The sequence below is a fragment of the Aotus nancymaae genome, unplaced genomic scaffold (genome assembly GCF_030222135.1).
Source record: "Aotus nancymaae isolate 86718 unplaced genomic scaffold, 86718_ANA_hifiasm-v0.15.2.pri h1tg000007l, whole genome shotgun sequence".
Classification (NCBI taxonomy): Eukaryota; Metazoa; Chordata; class Mammalia; order Primates; family Aotidae; genus Aotus; species Aotus nancymaae.
In genome coordinates, this window is record NW_026988418.1 from 27,739,897 (window position 1) to 27,765,684 (window position 25,788).

Consider the following 25,788-nt stretch of genomic DNA (forward strand, 5'->3'; position numbering starts at 1 on the left):
CAGCAAGTACTGATATTGATCTGATGGCCAGTAGTGTGATCTCAGAGTACTTGCTTTGTACAAAAATCAAAATGAGTTTTCTAAGTCCCCTTCTTATTTAGGGTCCAACCGTGAGCTGTATTTCCCAGTTGTCATTTTGTATTGCTAACTGGCGCAGTGCTTGTGGAATCTCACTGTTTCTGCTCCTGCTAATGTTGACTTCTCACATATATTCTTCATGTTAATGTATGTTGCACGATGCAGAATGAATTCTGGAAAGGAGAGGGGGATGAGTTTCTGAAAGATTGTCTCCATTTATAATGTGAGCAGCACTACTTGAGAATTCTACCATTCTTAATAAGCCTGGTATTTAGAATCAAATCTCTTACATGGTCTAATTATGGAGATGCATATTATTATCTCAACATCTTCATATGAGTTAAGTTTGAAGACCTTTTTCTTTACTGTTTCTGAAAGGAGGTCCAGCTAGCTAATTTACTGCAAATGAAATAAGAAGTATTTTGGAGGAATAGGTTGACATTTAGCATTCTGGTTTGAAAACCCTCTGACTGTTAAATATTTAATGTGCTGCAAAGCATCCTTAAAAATTAAATATGAATGAGTTTTAGAAAACCTTGCAGTGGCATAAAAAATTGAGATTCCCCCAACCTCATTTCAAGTGTGAGTGTCTGCCTAGGGATTCTTATCTTTAATGAAGATGACATTATATATTTCATCAGCGTGGGGACATCCTAAATAACAAAATTAATATAAATAGGATCCTTCTGAATAATATCACAGCAGAGATTTACTTTGAATAAATTATTAGTTTTGTCTTTGGAGGTTAATCACTCTACCCTCTTTTTATTATTTGTTTAATGTTAAGAGTAAAATCAAATGACCAGAGAAAGTGTTTTTGTTGGAAAGAAGTTTTCCTAGGTTTGTTACTTTGCTATCAAAGTATTGGTTTACTTTTATAGACTTATGAGATTTAGAGTATTATAAACATTTTTTGAGGGGGTGGGATCTCTGAAAAGAAGCATTAGCATTAATATTAAGAATAACTTTGTTGATGTTATATGTAATCACATTTTTTTTCTGTTTAAAAAATATCCTAATAATTGATGGTATTCCCCAATTTAATGGCATTGGAATTAAATGCAAGACTTTTGAATTTGTTTTACAATGCTGACATCTGACATTTTAAAAATTTATACCTATATTTTCTTATTATGCTTTCCTACCTTTCATTGGGTTATCTTCTATTCTAGTTGCATACTGTTTTAAGTATCTGTTATGATTTGGAGAAATGGGATTTGAATTCGTCAGTATATAGTCTGATGTTTGTTTTTATAAAAATGTGTAAGTTACATGTTTCAAAAAATGTTTTTAATTAAATTCCATGAATTTTTCTTGAAATTCCTTTTCTAAGAGAAGTGGCTTGATGTCTGTACCCTGTTTGAAAAAGATGGGATAACCTTCAGTAACAATACTTTTAATTTTTTTCTGCCTTTGCAATAACCGTAGAAAATTATTGCTTATTTCTTTATCTTGTTTCTTTCATTTTGACTAGGTAAAAACCAACACACTCAAAATGGAACCTATCATTACTGGTCCTGTAATTACCCAGCTTTCAACCTTTCTGGCATTTTTATTCTCAATACTCCATTTATTCTCAAAACTCCACAACCAATTCACAACTGAGAGCTCAAAAATGCCTCTTGTATCCATTTTCCTTCTTTTGGTACTAGAACCATCACCTTAGTCTAGTTTTCCAGTTCTGGTTTGGTTTATTACAATAGCAACGATAAAAGTTGTTACTTATTGAACACTTACCATATGATGACTACTGTGTTACTGTGATAAATGAATTATCTTTAGGTGATACAACAGTCCTATGAAGTGGGAGGGAAGAAACTTAGGGCTTAGGTAATGTGCCCTTGGCCACTCAGCTAGTAATCAGCAGAGCTGGGATTTGAATCCACTACAGCCTTTGGTCTTAGTATTCATATTCTAACCTATGTTATGTTTTCATTTTTGAATAGGTTTGCCTGCCAAGAACTGTTCTACAGGCCCGTATCAGATCAATTCATTCCCCTGCTCTATAATGTTACTTTTGAGGGTCCTTATTTATTTCCAAATGTTAAGTCTTGCCTCTAGGTCTTCTATGATTTTGGCTAAATCTACTTTTTCATCCTTATAGTTGTTTACATTTGGTAAAGATTTACTGACTAGAACAAAACAAAAGATGCCTTCATAGCTAACACTGATGATTCTATAGTGAGGCTCATTTGGTGTCTACTGAAGTAGCACAGCGCCTGGCAATAAAAGAGTAAGGCGTCCTTCATGGTCAGGATTTAATAACACAGAACCCTGCCTTTAAATCAGAAAATTATGTTTAGGATTTTGCTCCATAGCTTAACAGGAAGAACACTGGGCACCTGCTTCGGTGCTGATTCCTGGTGTGGTGCTTGAAAAGTTTAGCACTACCTGGGGCCATTTAACTTTTGCAAATCCTAACCTCAACAGTAGAGGTTGCTTCTATCACCTTATTCCCATCATTCCTTCCTAGAGACTTAAGAGTAGCAACTTCTTAAATAGTCAGTGAGAACATACCTTTAAGAAATAATAGTTGAGAAGGAACTAAGGCCATTGATAATATCTTAGAAATCTTTGTGTATACATCTGGGAAAAAAAAGTTGGAGGATCAAGTTCAAAAATAGTAAAGATATAAAGTGAAACATACCTTTAGCCTTATTTACCTGGTCATGGTGAAGAGTTGTTTTGTTTTTGTTTTTTGGCCATTATTAATGAGCTGACTCTTCTCTGGAATGGTTAATTAAAAGGAATGAGCTCAGATGTGTATCAACATTTCATTGTCCGTTTTTGGAAGGAAGAATGAATTAAAACAAGTATTTATTTCCTAAGCCTCAATCTCTCTAGGAATTTGTTTTTAAAAATCCAAGGAAAACCTTATTGGCAATGAACTTTATATCAGATTCAGCCAGTTCTATAATACAGCACAAGTCTGTTAATTACATGGAATGCTTCTCTGCTGGCTTCATTCCTTAAACTTGAAATTAACGCATTGTGGATAGAATGAAAAGCATCCTTATTTCCTGCCTGCCCAAAACCCCCTTTATGGAAAACATCTAGTGGTCCTTAAGTCGGACAGTTTCAGAGAATCCCATTCATTGTGGTTGGATGCAGTCCTCCTCTCCTGTGCTGACATTAAGCAAACTGATTTCACCTGCCTGTATTTGCATAGTGTTTGTGACTTCTTCCAGGTTCCTTGATTATTAATTAGGGTTGAAGAGATTGAAAAGGGAGGAATCCTGGCAAATGTCTAATTTAAGTCAAGAGTTTAATCTGAGGACAAATAACTCTGTCTTCTACTGTACCTTTGCTTTTCATTAGTTAATGACTTAAGATGAATGTGGGGGGGGGTGAAGGGGGAGGGGCGAGAGGAGAAGGAGGACCAGAACGATGACGGAGAAGACCATCTTTAAGAACTTATTTTGGGAAAGTAAACAAGGTCAACAAGACCATAAACTCTGACAGAACCAATGTCTACAAACGTGTTCAGAGTGATTCTCAGCTTATTAACTTGCACGTTACCACCTGTCGTCTCTTTGTTGCTCAAACATAGAGAAGCGTTTGCTACACTAGCACGGGCTGGGTGTGTTTATTCACTGACGGGTTTGGTTGGTGGTACTGTACTTTGTGGTGGGAAAATCTGTTTAATGCCAGACTCATACTGTTACCTAAATACTGGAAGCTTCTGCAGGACATATTAGAAGGTAGCACTATGCCGTATATTAAAATATAGCAAGCCACTGTGTACTGGGAATTGAAAGGTAAGTAAGAATGAGCTCCTGTGTTCTAGAAACTTACAGGATAGGGATAAGGGTGGGGAGGACTAGATATGTAAACAAATAATTGCAATGCATTTTGTAAAGTATTAGAATAGTGTGAGGCCCCCAATGCATAAAGATCAGAAAATACTTTCCAAGGAGGTGAAAATTAAGGGAGTCTTAAGGATAAAACTTATCAGGGAAATTAGAGGCAAAGTGCATTCTAAGTAGCAGAGACAGCCTCTTTGAGTGGGTCTCTGTTATGAATTTCCAGTGGGTTATGGTTCATTCATAGGAGATGTACAACTTGGGCCTTTCTTGTGAATTAATTAATTGAATCCTACTACAGGCTGGTTCTAGGCACTGGGGACACTGGGAACAACAACAAAAAGCCCTTGTGCTCAGGCAGCATGCATACCAGTATGTGGAGACTGCAGTCAAGTAGGGTGTTTTGGATGGGATGAGCTACTGGAGTTGCTATTTTGCATAAAATGGGGCATTTGAGCAGAGGCCTGGAGGTAGGCTGGGAGCAAGGCCATCCCAGGGAGATATGTTTCAGAAAGAGAAATGTGGAGTGCCAAGGCCCTGCAGCCGGGGGATGGGGAAAGAAAAGAAGGGCCAAGGACTGGGGAGAAGCTCAAAGGGTGTGCATGATGTAGGGGGCTGGAATCTGGGATCTAGATCTCTTGGTCCTTCCAGGAGCTGAAGTAGGTGATGAGCTTCCATTGTCCTAGCTTCAGCTTTCTTTAGCTGAATGTTCTAGAAATGCTCATTTGCCAATCATGGCCCAACTCTGTTTCCTGTTACTGAGCACAGACTATGGGCCAGCCCCAAGATAGGCTCTGGGGGATGCAGCACTAAGACAGTCCTGTCCTTGAATTGCTCAGAGGGCAAGGGAGAAGAGCAGGTGCAAGCAGATACTGCAGGATATGTAGTGGCAAGTGTGAGGAAGGGGCATTCCATTAAATATTACATAAAGTCACCAGGAGCCTCAGGCTCAGCATTCAACAGGGAATACTATTAAGGCCTGATGTGCAGAGTGGGGGAGATAACAGGAGGGCTTTTTGTTTGTTTACCTGACCTTCATATTCATATTCATCAAGAGCCCCAAATCTACACTTTTGATCTTCTCTCCTAATGAGATTTTACACACAGTCAGAGATAAAATAACACAATAGAAAGAAAAAGATGGCTGGGTGCAGTGGCTCACCCCTGTAATCTCAGCACTTTGAAAGGCCAAGGTGGGTGGGTCACCTGAGGTCAGAAGTTCAAGACCAGCCTGGCTAACATGGCGAAATCCTGTCTCTACTAAAAATACAAAAATTAGCAGGGCATGGTGGTGCACATCTGTAATCCCAGCTACTCGGGAGGCTGAAGCAGGAGAATTGCTCCAACCCAGGAGGCAGAGGTTGCAGCTTGCCCTTGGGAAGCCTAGAGTTGTGAGATTGCAGTTTCACTCTGCTGCATATTGGATATGGGACTTTGGTGGAAGTTGCTTTGTCAAGTGTTCTGCCAAGCCTTAAGTTTCCTCATTGTAAAACAGGGATAGCAGTAGATACTTTTCAGGTTGGTTAAGGCAGAGACATTACAAATCAAAGTGCCCTTTCCTTCTCTTTCTCCTGCCCTCTCAGGACACCCACTAAAGCTTATTTCATCTCTAATTTTGAACTGGTTGACACAAGTAGAAAGTGGTTGTTAGTACCTAAAGATTGGGAATATGTCCCTTTTGCCCCCTCTAAGTGGGTTAGCAATAGTAGATACTTCTCTTCTTTCTTCTCTCTCCCTCTCTCCTTCCCTACGTTTTTGTTAAGAAACTTCTTTCAGCCAGAACTTACTTTTAAGTATATTTGATGAGAATTTGAATGATTTTTTTTTTTTGGAGATGGAGTTTCACTCTTGTTGCCCAGGCTGGAGTGCAATGGTGTGATCTCGGCTCACTGCAGCCTCCACCTAACGGGTTCAAGTGATTCTCCTGCCTCAGCCTTTCAAGTAGCTGGGATTACATGCATGCACCACACGCCCAGCTAATTTTGTATTTTTAGTAGAGACGGGGTTTCGCCATGTTGTCCAGGCTGGTCTTGAACTCCTGACCTCGTGATCCACCTGCCTCGGCCTCCCAAAGTGCTGGGATAACAGGTGTGAGCCACTGCGCCCAGCCCTGGGAACTGGATTTATACAGAAATTCAATATAGGGAGACCATTACTGACATTTCAAGAAATTGACAGTAGAAATGTCTCCATTTGAAAGGTCCCCTAGTATACGACTTTTAAATTGGTTTACTAGGCCACTTCCCTCAGAGCCAACTCCATGATTCTTACACATGCTGACCTCCCCTGGCTTCCTCTCGGCCTCTGGACTCATCTGTGGAAGTGGGGGGCCAAGGAAGCTGCCTTTTATAACAAGCAATCCAAGATGTGTTTTGTACCCTTAAGTTTGATAACCACTACCTTTGTGGCAGAAATCCAATTTATATTACTGTTATTGAGCACCTATGATGTAATCCTCATCATATTCCTCACATAGGTAATAACTAAGTACTCAAAACTATGACCATAAGGTTGATATTATTGAGATAGTTTATGTTTCATAAAGCCTCACATTTAAAGTATACAATTGAGTGGTTTTTAGTAAGTTTCTAGTTACGCAATGATCAGGATCTAATTTATAACATTTTTCATCATTCCTAAAAGAAACATTGTATTCCTTCCTTAGTAGTCATTCCCCAAACATAGATTTATTATATTCATTTTTGGAGATAGGAAAATGGAGTCTCTGGGCATTTAAACAACATGCCTTCAACTCTAGAGTAAATGTGGAGCCGGCAGCCAGAGTCCAACTTCCTTACTTCCAGAACCCATGCTCTTTCCACTACCACCATGCTCCCTTCCAGGAACTCAAGCCAAATTAAATATTTACTCGGTGGGGAGAATAATTTGATGTTCTGGTTTTGTCCTTGTTCAGTAGTTGGGAATAATAAATTTTCCCTTTCCGTTCCAACTGGCATGGATGGGTAAATAAATATCATTTAGTTTTAGATTGGTATGCAATGCAGCCAGATTTTGAAAATTACAAGAGGAATTAGCATGGTAAAAAATGTAATAGTGGGAGGCTGAGAGTTAGGAGAAGTATTCGGTCCTGCTTCTGGTTGGTCACTTACCACATACCTCATGGATGCTTGATTTCCTCTTCTGTGAAATGAGTAATTGTACCAAATCTTTTAGTTAGACATTAAACATTTACTGAACATGTATGGGTGATAATACTGGATGCTGGATATTCAGAGAGAATGACAACAGTTTTAATACCGCTACACTTAATTGGGCAAAAACAGTATGCCAGGTGCTGTCTTAGCTGGTCATCCCATTTAATTCGAAGAGCAAACCTAATAGGTGGCTATGATAAATCTATTCTGTCTCTGTGGGGTTGGAGGCATGTTGCTGAAATTCCCATGAGGAAACAGGCTCAAAAGGTTTGGATCATTTGTTCTAGATCACACACATCTGACAAGCTGAAGTCTGAAAGATCCAAAGCCCAGACCTTTGTCCCCACACTAGACTGCCTCTCTAGGTGAGCAGGAGTCGTTTTGCCCTCTGTGAGGGTCACTGTGTTTGCAGTATGATGTGAAAGTAACTATTCAGTGACAGCACCAATATGGGTTTAATCTTTTTTGACTCTGCTTGCTTAGACCTGGGAAGGTATCTCAGACCAGCCCTCCTATTCGGTTTAAGGGATAGCTGATGATTGTATTTTCCCCTCCCCCAGTATTTATGCTGCCCTGCCCCAAAAAAGGAATTGTTTAGCAGTGCTAGACTGGGAGGGGCCAGCACCTCTACAACATATTTCTTAACCTCAGTTTACTCCTTTGGCCTCCTTGGCATGTGCGTCCAAAGCCTTGGGCTAAACTAGAGATTTGGCTCTTTCTCAGACAGGTGTTCCCATCAGGTCTTATAAACGGGGAAAAGATCACTTTCTCAAGAACCCAACTTGAACTTAACGAGACCAGTTTGTTGAGACTCGGAGCAGAGCTTATAAAGGCACTGGGAGCTGCCATTGTCACAGCTGGGTCTTTAATGTCACAGCCATTTCCTGAAAATGTATAGCTTTGTGAAAGTCATGTCACTTCCGAAGGCTTCAGAGATGCTGATTTGAAGGAGTTCCTATCATTGGGAATGAAATTTAGGTAGTCCAAACATTATTTCTGTGAATACGTGTTCTTTTTGAAGGATTTTTAAAAGTTACTATTTATTGAGCTCTTACTATATGCAAAAAATAAGTGCTGTACTTGTATTGAGCCTCACAAAAAGCAGTGAAGTAGCTATTATCAACTGCATTTTGTGAATAACGAAATGGAGGCAAATCTAACCTCTCCAAGGCCACCCTGCTGATAAGTGGCAAGATTTTTTTTTTAACTCCTATTTTATGTTTCTTTTATTTTTAACCCTAAAAATTTTAAGAAAATTTCTACCCAGCATTTATTTATTAAAATTATATTGTGCATCTGAGTCCAGAAAGCCATCATTCAGTCAAGATGTTAGTTAATAATTACTGTTGAGAGTCATGGCATGTGGTTCTGCAGCCTTTACAGGCAGGGGCTGTTACCATGGCATTCGATATGTGTGACAGGCGCCCTGGCTGTGAGAGCCTGAAAACCGATACAGTCAGGAGGACCTGGGAGTCATTTATGTAATCACATTAGCATCACATTTATTCCATAAAGGCTAACTGCTTTGACTCATGGCTTCAATTTCCACATTTAAACTTATCATTTTCAAGATTGATTCTATTTACATTTTCATCTTAAAAAATTCATTGCATCAGTATTTGGGTACTCCCCCTGCAGCAGTTTCAGAGATATATTTATAATTATTTTTAAACAATTTAAGTCAGCAAATATAATTTTCTGGAGACATCCATATGACAGAAAGACTGTTAGCATTAGTAGCTTTTTGAAAGTCTAGCAATTGGCATGTCAGTAAAATTCTAGCACAAAGGTAGAGTAGAAATTTTAGGTTCACGGTATTTTATAGAATCTAACCCAGTTTCCTCTTTTTTGATGTGAGGGGAACTAAGCCCAGGGAGGAGGCTAAATGACTTCATCAGACTGTAGAGCTAGTTCCTTCAGAGCTGCAATTTCATATTATTAGTTATTTAGGCTTTGTGATGTTTTGATTTATAGTTTCTGTACTTAATGATTGTACTGAAAAAGTATTTATTTGAATAAAGGAATATACCAGAATCATATTTATGAAAATTGTCTCTTTGGATGTGATATAAACAGACATTTCTTGGGAAAAACATCCAAAGCAGGCCCACAGTTAGTAGCGCCTTTAAGTGTTGAAAACGTATCTTCATCTCAGAATGCACCATTGCAACTGTGTCTTAAACCCCAACAGTTGTTTTCCATTAAGTTATTTTAAAATCATTTTTTGAACAAGTATTTCTCAGTCTCATTCTACAATACTACTCCGTGCAAGTGCTATAGGGATTGCAAGACTGACTGAAACTACCCCCCAGAGGACTTTATAATCTTTTGGAGGAGATAAGACACAAGGGAAACTCCACATCAGAGCCTCTCAAGCATCATATGAGAAGATGATGCAGTTCATTTGGTTCTTAGAGTTGTCACAGACCCTTGGGATGCTAATGGATTTCTAAATGGACCGTATTTTTTTCTTTGTGAAAAGACTTAGTTAGAAACAGTTTAGGAAAGTGCTGCCTGGCCCTGAGCATGTGGAATATAAACATTCTTAAAGCACCTATTTTATCATGTCACTCCCCAGTTAAAAATCCTTTTAACGGCTATTTATTTCTTGGCAAATACACATTTATGCATTTACCCATTCAAAAAAATATTTACTGAGTGCCTACCACATGCACGAAAGCCAACTCCTCTCCCCAGCTTGAAAACCCTCCACAGTCTATATATTCCATTTAGTTCAGCTTTATTTCCAAAAGTGCCCTTTGTGAAGCTTGGCTTTCTGTTACCACATGTAACTTTGTATCCTAATCATTGGCTTCAGGGCTTCTCTAGAATGTGAACTTTATCAGGCAAGAAATGGTGTCCTTATCTTTGAACACCCCATTTCCAAGTATGCAGGCCAGTATGTGGTGAGTCCCTGTAAGTTGAGGCCAGGGGGACTAGAATGTAGGATCCAAACGGCAAGGAATTTTCTCTGTTACACCCACTCCTGTATCTCTAGGGTCTAGAACAGTACCTGGGCCAATGTGAGACTTAATAAATATTTTCTTTATAAATGTATACAAAGTGCCAGACTCTCTTTGTGAATACTCTGAAATGCTCTCACCCAAGCTTTCTTTCTCTTTTCCTATTTAAATCCTACCTCAAAGGCAAGTCCAAGTTTCTCCCCTGCTGAACTCTGACAGCACCTTGGGCCTGTGCCAAGCATATTGAGTTCATACCAGAGTCTGTATTGCATTGTTCACTGTTGCTTCTTTTTTTTTTTATTCCCAATTTCGCTTTTCAACTAAAGGGTGAGTTTCTTAAGGGTATGGGACCATATTTTATATAGCTTCTGACTCCTTTAGAAAGGACTTGATTTATTGCCTGAGACACTAATTAAACATCAGTCACTCAAGTCTGGAAGATTAAGCATCTCAGTTTTTCCAGTTCCCCTTGTCCTTAATGGATAGATTCCCAGAGACCTAAGCATTTGTGTGGGGTTCGTGTACACACAGAACACTGAATATTGAAGGCTTATATAAAGTGCCACCCTCCAAGAATACATGTATAGCCACTAAATACCTCTTGTTTTTTTCCTTTCAAAATGCCTTAATGGAGATCTAGGGGGTAGGGGGTGGAGGAATTTGGCATTAGGAGAGTGAAAATAGGGGAGTGGAAATTTGGCACCATCTGCAAAGAGTTTGGGCAAACTGCTTTCCATTTCTGAGAGGTTACCATGTGCATTGTCATGAATGTTACTTTTAGTCAACTTATACTGGCTAACAGGGGACTCTTTCCAACATGTGGAACTGATTTATTTGACTTTTTTCCTCTTACCTTCTTTAAAAGTCAAAACAACAACAAAAACCCAATAACCCTTCAGAACGTTTATTGCATTTAGGGAAGCGTTTCCGTCTTGGTTTGCCTGCCTTTGTTTTCTAGGTTCGTGTTTACCCACCCGTTCTCCTGGTTTTGAATGCTGCAACAGGAAATCAAGTGATCAAGACTAGAAACTCTTCTTGCTGAGATGATTGCTTTAGATTTTCCCTGCTAAATCAGAGTACAGGCTGTTCCTTTTTCCCCTGTAATTTCTTTTGAGGGTTGGAGCGGACCAAAACAGGCAGCCCTTTGTAAAGGTGACACTTGTCAGTAAATTGTGACTCTCCCACATGCTTTCTTACTATTCAGAGCTCATGTTGGCTTGTAGGGTGTTAAAGTTAAATGCCACCAGACTAAGGAATTCATAATTTGAGTTCTTTGGCAAACTTGAAGTATCCAAGTGTCTGTGAGTGTGTGTGTGTGTGTGTGTGTGTGTGTGTATGCCCACATGTGTGCATGCGCATAAACATACGTAGAGCTGAAAGAGGACAGGGAAGAAAAAATGGAAGGAGAGACTTGTTAATAGATTGTTGAGAGAAGGGGAACATTTTTTGGCCTAAGGAGAAAGCATATCTTCCTGTTTTTGCCAGCTGGTTGAGTACCCAACCAAAATAAAATAATGATCTGTATAATTTAATACCTAGATTAGTAGATACACAGTGCTTACTTTATGCTTTCTGTGTACAATGCACTGTGTTAAGGAATCATGGCATGGGCCAGTTGTCAAGGAATTTACAGTAAAGTTAAGACCTAGAAATTCTAAAGACCTAGAAATAAAGTAAAATGTAAATAATAATGGTTTTTACTGAGTAGACAAATATAGATTTTTTTCCTTTATATATTTTCAAATGTTCTATAATGGACATATTACTTTGATTGTAGCATAGACAATCTTTGCTGTAGAACTTCAGAAAACGGAGAAATTGCTATTGGTGGGAAGTTAAGAATGAGGTATGGGGCTGGGAGTGGTGGCTCATGCCTACAATCTTAGCACTTTAGGAGGCTGAGGTGGGTGGATCCCTTGAGCCCAGACGTTTAAGACCAACTAGACAACATGGCAACATCCTGCCACTACAAAAAAAAAAAAAAATTAGCCAGGCATGCTGGCACACTCCTGTAATTCCAGCTACTCAGGAGGCTGAGGCAAGAGGATCACTTGAGCCTAGGAGGTCAAAGCTGCAGTGAGCCGTGATCATGCCACTGCACTCCATCTGCCTAGGTGATAAAAAAGAAAAAAAAGCGGCCGGGCGCGGTGGCTCAAGCCTGTAATCCCAGCACTTTGGGAGGCCGAGGCGGGTGGATCACGAGGTCAAGAGATCGAGACCATCCTGGTCAACATGGTGAAACCCCGTCTCTACTAATACAAAAAATTAGCTGGGCATGGTGGCGCGTGCCTGTAATCCCAGCTACTCAGGAGGCTGAGGCGGGAGAATTGCCTGAACCCAGGAGGCGGAGGTTGCGGTGAGCCGAGATCGCGCCATTGCACTCCAGCCTGGGTATCAAGAGCGAAACTCCGCCTCAAAAAAAAAAAAAAAAAAAAAAAAAAAAGAAAAAAAAAAAGAACACAGAATGAGGTGGGAGTTGAGTTGATAAATATTTAAACAGGTATTTTTGCTCCCCCCATACCGCCAACTATCATAGAATAACTGTCATTAAGAGAATGTTATTATATTCTTAAAAGATTAACTATAGTAAAATAGAATCATAGTAGATAACTATCATAATGGTGTGTGAAGTACATTTATAATATTTTTAGTGCGCTCTATATGAATTCATCTTCTCATTTATGAGATAAGTGAGTTATGTAAAGTACTTAATGCCTGACAGATAGTAAGAACTATATAAGCATTAGCTATTATCATTATTTATAGCAACATTAAAACAAAATAAGGAAGTCTGTTGAACTGGGACATGTGTACTTGTGGGTACAGTTTGATTTGCACAAGGTCATCTATTGTGTCACTGATTCATTTTGTTTTAAATTCCCAGTGTAAGCCTCTTCCTTTGCCACAGTTTTCAGTAACTAATCATTTCCCTTTGTTATATAAACTGGAATAGCCTGGTTTCTCGCAAGTCACTGTGCCGTTCAAGACATGGTTTTTATAGTGAGCATCAAACATAAGCCCCTGAATTTATTTTCTCCTCAGAAAGCTCTTGAGGTGGTATAGAGTCTAGTTGTAACTTTCGATGTATGTTGCTTTTCTGAGTTTGACAACTCTAAAAAATGTTTGTCTTTCTATGTTATATGTTCAATTTTAAGATTTGTGGGGGAAGAAAGGAAAATATATACATATTATAAATATATTATTTATGGCATGCCCTGTTACTATTTTGGTCAAGTTATAGATGTTACATAAGTTTTCTCTGTTAAACTCTATTCTCTATTAAAGATGATCTTTGCATAAGGGATTACACATAAACTTAGGAGTAAGACAAGCTTTGTATTCAGACTTGACCATGTACTTACTAATACTCAGCTTTGTGAGATTAATCACTCAGAACCTCAATTCCCTCATCTGCAAAATGAGGACATAGTTATAAAGGGTTATTGTAAATATTAAATGAGATAATGTGTTGCAAAGCACCTGAGTGCATTCCAGGCCCTTGGTGGGATACATGGTAACATTCTGATACATAGTACATACACACACACACACACAATTAGAATAATATTTATATCTTTAAGTGCTGCTTTACACATATTAACAATAAATTTTTTATAGATATGCTCTTAATAGCTGCACAATGTTTTTGATTGGATGAAGAGTCTTTTAATTGGTTTCCTATTGTTGGATACTTAGGTTACTTTCTATTTTTCTTTATAGTGGTAACCTTTTCAATACTTTTGGCAAACTATTTTCTTGAGCCACCTGTATCCAAAATGAACAAGTTCTGAGATTAAAAATTGACCAAAGGCCAGGCATGGTGGCTCATTCCTGTAATCCCAGCACTTTGGGAGGCCAAAGTGGAAGATTGCTTGAGGCTAGAAGTTTGAGACCAATCTTAGCAACATAGTGAGATCCTGTCTCAAAAAAAAAAATTAGCCAGCAGTGGTGATGGACAGCTGTAGTCTTAGCTACTTGGGAGGCTGAGGTGGGAGGATCACTTGAGCCCAGGAATTCAAAGCTTCAGTGAGCTAGGATAATGCCACTGCTCTCCAGCCTGGGTAACACAGTAAGACCCTGTCTCTGAAACAATAATTTTTAAAATGACCAAGATCTATAGCAACAGATTTTTGACCTCAGAATGCAGAATAATTGGCCTCATCAGAAAAAGCCATTTTTCTTGGGCCTTCCATGTGTTTAATAGTATTAGGTTAAATAGTCTGGCAAAAATCAGATGATGTCTAATCTGGACAGGAGGGTCCCTTCAAACCTGGTGAAGGATTATTCATGGGGCATACTTAAGGAAGAATACAGTCATACACATTTTATTTCTTGAATCACTTAAATTAAGTTGTCATTAATTCCTTTTTCAGTGATTTCTTTATTTTTACTTTATTTTTATTTTTAGTAGAGATGGGATTTCACCATGTTGGCCAGGCTGGTCTTGAACTCCTGACCTCAAGTGATCCACCAGCCTCAGCTTCCCAAAGTGCTAGGATTATAGGCGTGAGCCACCACACCTGGTGATTTAAAAAAAATTTTTTTTGTTTAAATAACAGCATTTTGTCTTTAGTGGTTACTGTTGGCCAACTTCTTGCGATAACTGTGGTGATCTATATTTTCCTCCCCTTTAACCACAATGCCTGGAATCATAGGAACAGATCCAGAGCTGAATGAAGCTATTACTGAGCTGTCAGCCATATGTGTGCTTGCCACAGAGACCCATAAATAGCAAGAGAATAAGCTTTTGAATAAAAACTCAGTCCACATTTTCTTAGCAAAGATCAGGGAGGGAGACCCACAGAATCTCATTAGGCTTGCAAAGGTATTTATTTCTTCACTGTGGTATTCTGCTGTAGCATTCATTTTAATATCTAGTTAAAATTTGGCCGAGTTGTTGGTGGCATGAAGGTTGGGCCAACTGTCTGGACTGACCATCTTATTAAACACACCTGTAATTGTCCTTGTTACAGCAAAATGGAATTCTGTTGCCATCTGTCAAGCAGGCTCAATTAATTTGGGAGATTTGGGAAGGGAGGAAACGATGGGTTGGGAGGGTGGGTCAGTGGATGGAGAGTGGGAAGAACTAAGGTGCAGCCAGTATAAGGTGGGGAAAAGCAGGCTACCCATACACATATACCCACACGCACATCTGCATGTGCATGCTCGCGTCTGCATGCACACACACACCAGGATTTTTGTCCTTTTTTTTTTTTTTTTTTTGGAGTAGAAGTAGGGGGAACTGTATTCAGTTGTTATTATGTGAGTCTAATTTTTAACTTCATTTGTATTGAATCTGCTCTTTTGGGGAGGGAAGGGGAAGGCAGTGTTTAGAGAATTAAAGAAAGGAATATGTAAAGAGATTTGATTTAATTATGTGACATACATTTAGAAGATCGAGGTTGGAGGAAACTCTGTAAAGGTACCCCTTTTCTTGCTGAAAATTCAGGTTTGTACAGTACAGTTAGATGGGAAGCTGGAGAACTAAGCAATGTTATATATACTTAAAGTGTGAGGGAGCAATTAAGATGTAGCCTCGGGGAAGGCACAGGAGACCTTATCTGTGAATTGCTAGGTGACTCTTCAGTTAACATAGCCCCGGTTTTATCTGGATTATGGATTGGGGTTTAGATTTCTCTTTGAGTTTTTATAATAGCCCAGTTAATAGAGTCTTGCCCTTCCTTTTGTAAAATGCATAGTTTTAAAAATATACAAAAACATTTGAGTATATTTTAAAGAGACTGCCTAGAATGTATGTTTTAAGTAAATTTATTGAAGTATAGCATACAGAAGAATGCACAATCTTAAGTGTACATCTTGATAAATTCTCACAAAAGTGAACACATACGGTAACCAGCAACCACATCAAGAAACAGAAAATTTCAGCATCCCAGAAGTCCCTTTTATGCCCTATTCTATTCATTCTTCCACAAAGAATAACCACTATCCTGACTTTCACAGGATAGATTAGTTTTGCCTGGTTTTGAACTTTATATAAATGGAATTATACACTTTGTATGCTAGTATCTGGCATCTTTCACTCAGTATCATATTTGTAAGATACATCATGTTGATGCATGTTGCAAGTGTCTTTCATTCTCATCACTGAATATTCTGTTATGCGAAATCACCACAATTGAATTTTCTATTGCTAATAGGCATTTAGTATTCCAGGTAGGGGCTATTAGGAGTAGTTTTGCTGTGTGAACATTGTTATACTGTACTTAATCTTTTTGATGAACACACAACCATGTTTCTGCAAGGTGTATATCTAGGATTGGAATTGCTGAGTCATAAGTATGCATATAATTAACTTTAGAAGATACTGCCAGTTTTCCAAAGTGCATGCATTAATGAGAGAAAGGTCAGTTTTGTCTCTAAATCAGAGTGCTCGGTTACCATGCACATACGAATAAGACATTTTGTTCTTGTTTTCTTTTAATTATGTAAAGAAATATAACAAAGAAGATTCTGTGAAATGTTTCTATTTAAAATAACATTTAAAAACTCCTCACCTATTTTATTCTTTTCACTGTATACTAAAACATATTTTTAGTTTTAGTATTTGATGAAGAATTTTAAGAACAAGAAAGTAATGGGAATGGCTAGGCAGTATCTTTGGCTTCATTTACAGGGATTTGCAAAGTGAAGAGAGTTAACTTCTGGCTTCCTTCCAATTGTGTTCACATTAAGAGTTCAGATTTCTGGGATTCCTTTAGCCTTCCGGGGAGCTGGGATAAGCGAAAGTGACAACTTGGAATATAAAGCAGAATGTTCACCCTGCCTACCCATACCCTAACCCTGTTACTGTTAGTAAATCATCCAAAAGGACTGAAGGATCAGACCTGTCATGATGGCTCTTCATTTTCTTTTCTTTTCTTTTTTTTTTTGAGGCAAAGGCTGACTCTTACCCAGGCTGGAGTACAATGGTGCGATCTCGGCTCACTGCAGCCTCTGCCTCCTGGGCTTAAGCGATTCTCCTACCCCTGCCTCCTGAGTAGCTGAGGCTATCCATGGGTTCCATAACATTTGGCTAATTTTTGTGTTTTTTCATATAGACGGTGTTTCACCATGTTGGACAGCCTGGTCTTGAACTTCTAAGCTCAAGTGATCCACTTGACTCAGCCTCCCAAAGTCCTGGGATTACAGGCATGAGCCACTGCGCCCAGTGGCTTATCATTTTCATGTTTTAGGAAAATTTTCCTTTCCATTTCCATTTTCCAAATCTTCTATTAACCAGGAAAATCTTTACCCTGAAGTCACAAAAACATCTGCTAGGTGTATCATTTTGAATTCCTGGCTCTCAAATTAAAAACAAAAGTTCCCAAAAGCCCATCTTCTATTTCTTTTATAATTTTATGTAGCAATAGAAAGTAATAAAAAATAAAACCTTTGTCTGGGATTCTTTAATTACCCTGGACAATATATCTTACTTAAAATACAATGGATAGAACCTCCCACCCACCATATGCTCATTTTTTTTTTCCTACATGCAGGTATTAGGATTCCTATACCATACAGAAGAAGAAGGTGATATGAATGAATTTGTTTAATAGCTTTGCTAAATACAATGCCTGCTTTTAACTCTAGACCTATATTCAGGCCTCAATGCTTTGACTTTTTACCCATGATATATTTTGTACCTTTGGAGGTATAGTTTTTTAGTCTGTAAAATGTGGTTTCAGACCCCTGCCCTGCCTTCATATAAAGTTGTTGTGAAGATTAAATGTAATAATTTATGTGAAGTTGTAAAGTATCAAAGTACTAAGACTTTGGGAGCTGGACTTAGCAGGCCCTGTGTGTTAAGAAAGACGATTATTGTTCATTGACCTAGAGCATAGTGAAAATTCACCCTGTACTTTGAGATCTTGTGCACACACGTAAGTCTGAACTTTTCTTCTTTTTTTTTTTTTTTGAGACAGAGTTTCATTCTTGTTGCCCAAGCTGGAGTGCAATGGCGCGATCTTGGCTCACTGTAACCTCCGCCTCCCGAGTTCAAGTGATTCTCCTGCCTCCGCCTCCAGAGTAGCTGGAATTTTAGGCACATGCCACCGCATCCAGCTAATTTTTTGTATTTTTAGTAGAAACAGGATTTTACCATGTTATCCAGGCTGGTCTTGAACTCCTAACCTCGAGTGATCCGCCTGCCTTGGCCTCCCAAAGTGCTGGGATTAGGGGCGTGAGCCACCACACCTGGGCTAAGCCTGAACTTTTAACCTTGCACCAGATGTGGCTGATGGGTTAAGTCATGAGTTATTTGTCTAGGTTATTCTGGCTTCCCATGGCATCTCACTAAAGTTCTTAAAGCTCTTCCCCATCCCATACTCCAACTACTTGAGGAAGGAGAAAGGGCAAAATAAATAGTTTGCATCAGTGATAGCCCCAAACTCTGACTTAACACATTCACTTCTGGGGTAGATACAGGGTTATAAAAAATAGGTGTCTACAGAATCAACACTGCTCATATTTAAAACGTCTTTTTTGCTTTTAAAATTTTCTTTTGCCCACCCACATTTATTAAATATAGAGAATATAAAAGTGCTTATATCATAAAATATCTATTAAGATAAAAATATTAGTAATCACTCCTGTTAAGATAATAAATGAGTAAAATAGGGACTGAAACACAGGCTCTCAAACTCTTCCAGGCATATATTTCTTATTACTTCTGAGGAATTCACCTTTATTTTAACAAAAAGGAGAAGGAAGTATCTGATCTGGCCCTTTGTGGGTGTTGGCTTGAGCAGGGTGGATCAGGAGTAGTTCATGCCTCCTTCCTCAGTCAGCTCTGGTGGGAGCATCTGCCAAGATAGAACAGATACTGTATCAATTGGTATATCACTACCAGAAAGGAAATAAGAAATTGACTGTGTTTATCAAGATCTGGAATCACTACATGACTTATGTTATTTTTAATAAAAATATATTATTGGTACTACGAACAGTTTTTGAAAATCAAATTGTATAACAGTAGAGAATATATTCTGGGGGCATGGGTGGTAATGACATTGACCAGGCCTCTAAGAGCATTATAATGGTGAACTAAGGTGTTCCCCAAAGATCTGGGAACATGGAGTTGTAAGAATGGGGGTCTCTAGGTTCTTAATCCTGCTTGCAAAATGAGTATTTCAGGATTTAGAATCCTAATGCCCCCTGAGTGTAAAACACCTGTAGTGAGATCTAGCATCAAAATGTATGAATATCACACTAAGGGGTTTAATAAGGACTATACATACATATCAGTTCAAATTAGGATTTACTGCCAAATAAGTTCAGGCTATTTCATATTTTGCTAACAAATGTTTTATGTAAAACTTTTGATTTTCAGAGCCTTTTGAATTTTGAAATTACACAGGGATTGTTGATCTACATTATGTTAAGGTGTTAGCTCCTTACTGGAGTGTATTTTAATATATGTAAAGCAACCATATAGCAAATTCTTTTTTTTTTTTTTTTTTAAAGACAGAGTCTCCCTCTGTTGCCCAGGCTGGAGTCGTGTGACCTCGGTTCACTGCAACCTCCACCTCCTGGGTTCAAGCAATTCTCCTGCCTCAGTCTCCCGAGTAGCTGGGATTACAGGCGCCCACCACCACGTCCAGCTAATTGTTGTATTTTTAGTAGAGATTGTGTTTCATCATGTTGACCAGGCTGGTCTTGAACTCCTGACCGCGTGATCTGTCCACCTGGGCCTCCCAAAGTGCTGGTTTTACAGGCATGAGCCACCGTGCCTGGTTGCAAATTCTTATAAGACAATAGAGTTAGGAGCACCAGATCTGAAGTCACATTGCCTGGTTTCAGATTCCAGCCTTGCTAAGTCATTTGGGGGTATGTTATTTAATCTCCCAGATGCTTAGTTTTTCATCTTTAAAGCTACAGTAATTTTGAGATGAAGACTAAATAAAATATACATGTGAGGCACAGTATTTGCATTGGCCTAGGCCCTCAGTAAATATGCTTCAGTTTCCTCATCTATGTAGAGATGATACTGTTATCTATATAGAGATAATAGCGTCATCTACATAGAGAAAATAGTGTTATCACAAAGGTGTTTTATAAGAGTTAAATAAATTTAATGTGCTTAGAATAGTGTCCACTCTGTGGTAAGTATTCAGTAAATATTAGCCAATGTTAATATCGTTATGAACATTACTAGAAACCTGTAGTGAATTTTCCTATCAGTAGAGTCATTTTCAGAAGAGAAAATGACAATAAACATCTGTTGAATGAATGAGTGGCACATTGGAGAATGATGGGAGGAGGCACCATGATGATTTGTAATTATAATTTTTCAGACTGCAATTTCATCCCAGTCCTTCTCAAGTTTATTTGCTTCCCTCCACCTGGCACTTCACCCCCCAGCCCCTCCAAAACCTCCCTCTAATCCCCAACAGCTTAATCTTCCACCATTTGGTCTGTTTAGATGTACAGCACATGATGAACTTGGCTTCACTTGTCTTCTCTACCACAACCATGTGTTATGTTAGGTGGGTTAGGCTGTCTAACACACAGCCAGGTGTGTTAGGCTGTCTGGGAAGCTGTTCCAGATGCAGACAAACCCTTGGCAGTAGGATGGAAAGGAAGAAGGAAATTTTGGCTGATATCTCCAGGTCTGACTCCTTACTCATCTGGAGAGTTCAGTGATGTCTTTAAAGTTTGAAGATAGGCCGGATGCGGTGGCTCATACCTGTAATCCCAGCACTTTGCAAGGCTGAGGCAAATGGATCACCTGAAGCCGGGAGTTTGATACCAGCCTGATCAACATAGAGAAACTTTATCTCTACTAAAATTACCAAATTAGCCAGGCGTGGTGGCACATGCCTGTAATCTCAGCTACTATGGAGGCTGAGGCAGGAGAATCACTTGAACCCTGGAGGCGGACGTTGCAATGAGCCAAGATCACATCATTGCATTCCAGCCTGGGCAATAAGAGTGAAACTCTGTCTCAAAAAAAAAAAAAAGAAAAGAAAAGAAAAGAAAAGAAAAGCTTGAAGATAAATGATGAAGCTGCTGCTCTTTTTTTTTCTCCTCTTAATAGATACATAACTTGGATTCTCATTTTTTAGTTTGTTGTGTGTTAATCTTTTGTGATTACTCAGTAACAGTGCAGTTTGGTAAAGTCATAAGTCTGCAGAGACATTTTAAATAGAGGCAATGTATGGAGGAATAGGTACCCGCTAGGGAGGATCCAGTGGAAGAATGTGTGTGCTTGTGTGCTGTAGTTTGGCCTAATGTCTTGGCATGGCTGTCATATTTCCTGGCATATAAGAACTGGATCTTCTCTTAAGTCCACACATATTTGGCAAACCCTATTATGTTACTCTCCTGAGGGGTGCTTGAGTAACCAAGGTGATAGATAATATTGGGTAGGTACTGGCTGAACAGGGACGTGAGAGAATATGGAAAGAATCCCTTTTAAAGAGCTTTATTGCATTAGATGTTAGTGTCTGTAAACAATTACAGCATTCAGGGAATGCAGAATTTAAATGAGAACACAACTTTGTCAGATTATACCAGTCAGATAAAATGGCATGGACTCCAGAAATCTATAATTAAATGTTTTTTGAAAATGAAAAATATAGTGTAACATCTGGTTTATTTCACTACAGAGGTGCCTGGGTATTGCTTACATAAATGTGATTGACTTTGGCTGATACTTGGGTTTCTCTCTGTAAAATTACTGCATTTTAATTAAATTTTTTTTTCTACTGGATTCTATTTGTTGTAAACAATTATTCACATACTCATATAGAAAATGATTTACTTAGAAAATCTAATGTTTGTTTTCTTTTCATTACAGCGGATATTCAACTCTTTTGTTTACACTGAGAAAATCTCAAATGGAGAAAGTGAAGTGCAGCAGGTAAGAGGTTATGACACTCCCTGTCTTTGTCTTGCTTTTAGATGTCGCTTCATCACTCTTTTCAAGCAGTCTCCACTTGAGGTTTCCTGTTCTTTCTCTCTATATAATTTCACATGCATTGCATGTGTAATGGTGACAACCTTACAGTTTGGATCCTTAGAGGTGGTTAAAAAGTTATATGCATGGTTTTCTGCTATCCATGCTATAATTTGGAGCTATTTAATTCCTTTTTGTTTTAAAAATTCCTAAATGAGTCAAATATAAAAACATTGAAAATTATCTGATGTGGAAAATAAGTACCCAGGCTTTGGAATCAGACAGACCCCATATCAATTTCAGGTTTTCCTCCTTACTTTGTGGCCCCAGTAAGCAATTTAGCCTTTTTGAGCTGCAGTTTCTCAGTCTTTAAATAAGAGGAATTTATATTTCAGTTTCTCAGTCTTAAATAAGAGAAATATTGCCTTATGGGGTGGTGAGAATTAAATGATGACAAATTGACCAGGAATGAAATAAAATTGTCTATGGGAAATTCTGGTATAGAAGCAGTTCATTGGATGTTGGCTTCTCTTGTTCTTTTCTTTTTCTTTCCTCTTTTTTTTTTCTGTTTTCTTCCTTTGCTTCTCTTCTCCTGTCTTCTTTCAGTTCTCTGTGGAATCAAGAAGTTTTGAGGTCAGAGTCTATTTACTTTATTTATAGCTGACTTCAAATGGACTGCCTCCTAAAGCATAGTGTTGGTGAACCTGGTTATAAATAATTGATCTGTGCTTGAAAAGAAGAGTGGTAAATACGAGTTGGTTTTAATTTCAGCGAATCCACCAACTTCTTTACAGGATGTGATCATCAACTAGTAATTTGAAGCTAGGTTTGAAACTCAAGTAAAAAACAGAACTAAACTAAAAACCAGAATGTAGCAGAGAGCTTCCACAGAATAGAAAGATTACTGTAGTAAACTGCATACCACTTTAAACTCTCTGAGATTCCACCATTATTGTGTTCATGGAGAAGAGCGTGACTTGATCTGAACTTCAAAAGTACTATACAAGAAGAAAAGATGTGCAAGTGTCATTATAGTGAAGTTGTTTGCGGGATACTTATTTACTTATAAGAATTTACTGTGGTTTAATCTTGAAGTGCAGCATTTCCTGTTTGTAGACATTGACTTTTTAAAGACTGGGTTCTGCAGGTTAAATATAGAGGATATAAGTAGTCACATATATGTATATTCTTTTTCTTAGTTTTAGATATTTTTAAAAGCTGATGCCCTGAGGATTTATTTATTGTAGTAAATATGGTTTGGTTTGCTATGCTAAGCTTATCTTCATAATTCCTATCTTATTTTTATTTCAGCAAACTAGAAAGTTCTTTATGGTCGTGAAATTTAAAAAATTTTTTATGGGAGAAGATTTCTCAACACAGCATGTTCAAGGAAACTTTCTGGGAGACCAGAGGCTGCTTGATAACATTTTAAAGAAACTGATCTAGGGATATCAGTTTTGTCTCTTTCCTTCACGTAACAGATAGAAGTTCTTACTTAGGCTGTTTTCAAATGTGAAAGCTTTTTTTTTCCTTGCACTGATGTCATTTTAAATTTATCTAGTTAGTAACAAGTTTAGAAGCCTTTAATAATAATTTTAGAAATTATAGCTGCTGATTGAGTACTTATGGAATATCAGTGCTAGGCAACTTCCATATATATATTGATTTTTACCAAATAACCTCGAAAGAAAAGTTTCTTATTACAGATTAGGAAATTGGGACTCCAAGAGGTAAAAAAAGTTACTTCTAGTTGATGGATATTAAGCAAGACAGCTAGCTTTTGAAATAAATATGACATAAAGTTATATTATTTTTATTTTATTTTATTTTATTTTGAGACAGGGTCTTGCTCTGTCGCCCATGCTGGAGTGCAGTGGTGTGATCATAGCTCCCTGCATCTTCCATCTTCCAGGCTTGATCAAGCAATCCTCCTATTTCAGCCTCTCAAGTAGCTGGGACTACAGGCACATGCCCACGTCCCTGGCTGATTTGCTGCTGTTGCTGTTTTTAGTAAAGATGATGTCTTGCCACATTGCTCAGGCTGGTGTCAAACTCCTGAGCTCAAGCAGTCCTCCTGTCGTAGCCTCCCAAGATGTTGGGATTACTGACATGGGCCACTGTGCCCAGCCTATGATCCGTATTTTTAATTTAACATAGTTTATTTTAAAAATATATGTTTTCATTAGATACAGGAGTCTCTGCTAAACTCTGTCTTTATCCGAATAATTCAAGTGCAAGGGAATTATCATATAGTCTATTCTGTGTGTCATCTCACTGATTGTCAAAAGTTCTTTTTTATATTGAACCAGAAGGGTACTGACTTTTAAATTCCTCCAGTCTCTCCAGTCCACCCTCTGGAAGAACCCTTAAGAAATAGATCTATGTCTCTTGTTTATCTCAAAAATGAGGACGGTTATGTCATTTTTATCATTTAGCCTAAATTTTAGTATAAACAAGTCTTAAGTAAGTTCTTCTGTGACATGATTTTCAGATCCTTTTAGTGCTGTGGTCATTATTACAACATAACAATAAAAGCTTATATTTACACATTCATTGAAAAATTTGCTTTCACTTCTTTATGATGGTTCTCCCATGGGTTGAACTGAACACGAGATTTTCTCATTTCTACAGTGAGAACACAGAGACCTCAATACCTTCTTGACTTTAATAACTGCTTAGACACTCTGGACTCTGTGGTCCTGGACAGTACCCAGAATGAAATCTTTAGGGAAATACTTACCTCGTCTGTTTTCTATTCTGTAAAATATCTACCATCACAATTACTCACACTTCTGTTGCCTTTGAACTTCAGAACAACTCCATGGGGTAGGTGGTAGTATTATTATTAGCAAAATTCGGAAAGACCACAGATCCAGCTAGTAGGTAATTAAGCTGGCTTTTAAAAAAATTGTGACATTTATCAAATATATAAAGATATGTGTAAAACATATGTATAAAGAAATATATTAAAATGAACATCTTATTACCCAGCTAAGGAAATGAAGCATTACCAAACTTAGAAGGCCCTTATATGACCTTAGCAATGTTCAGAAGTGATTCCAGCTAGTAATAATTAAGGTGGCTTTTTTAAAAATCGTGAAATTTATCAACTATACAGAGACATGTATAAAACACACATATAAAGAAATATATTAAAATGAACATCTTACTACCCGGCTAAAGAAATGGAGTATTACCAACTCATAAGGCCCTTGTATGACATTCCAAAAAGAGTATCTTCCTCCCTCCCTCTCAGAGGTAGCTTTATCCTAATTTTTTTGTTAGCAATTCCCTTGCAATTTTTTTTAATTTGTTTTTTTTTTTTTTTTTTTTTTTTTAGAAAGAGAGAGAGAGAATAGGAAGGAGGAAAAAGGAAGAGAAAGAGAGAGAGAATGGGGAGGAGGGAGAAGGTAAAAAAAGAGGGAGAGAGAATGGGAGTATTGCTTTCTTGCCCAGGCTAGAATGCAATTTAGTAATGGGTATTGAAAACCTCTTTTATACTGATAATTATACTTAATGATGTAGTCAGGAAGGAATAAGGGAAGAAGATAACAAACAAACAGCCAACCAATATTTAATTTAAACCTATGAAATGCTATGCGATTACTGAGGAGTGATTTACTTCCAATTATATAGTCACCTTTGGAATAGGTGTGAGGTGGTAATGTATGTTTTGTGTATTTGAAGTGGAGAGTTCTATAAATGTTTATTAAGTTTACTTGTTCCGGGTCTGAGTTCAAGTTCTGAATATCCTTGTTAATTTTCTATCTCATTGATCTATAGAATCGTTAGCTCTTCTTGTTGCATTGATCCTTTTGCCATTATGTAATGTCATTCCTCGCCTCTTTTGATCTTTGTTGCTTTAAAGTCTACTTTATCAGAGGCGAGAATTG

General features: G+C 38.0%; 1 protein-coding gene across 1 annotated transcript in view; it reads left to right on the top strand.

Moving 5' to 3' along the window:
- The window catches only part of CACHD1 (cache domain containing 1), a 226,490-nt gene that overhangs the window by 59,830 nt on the left and 140,872 nt on the right, over positions 1-25,788 (top strand). The window contains exon 2 of the mRNA XM_012442790.3: positions 21,797-21,859. Coding sequence (XP_012298213.2) covers positions 21,797-21,859 — 63 coding nt within the window. The remainder of the gene's footprint in view (positions 1-21,796; positions 21,860-25,788) is intronic.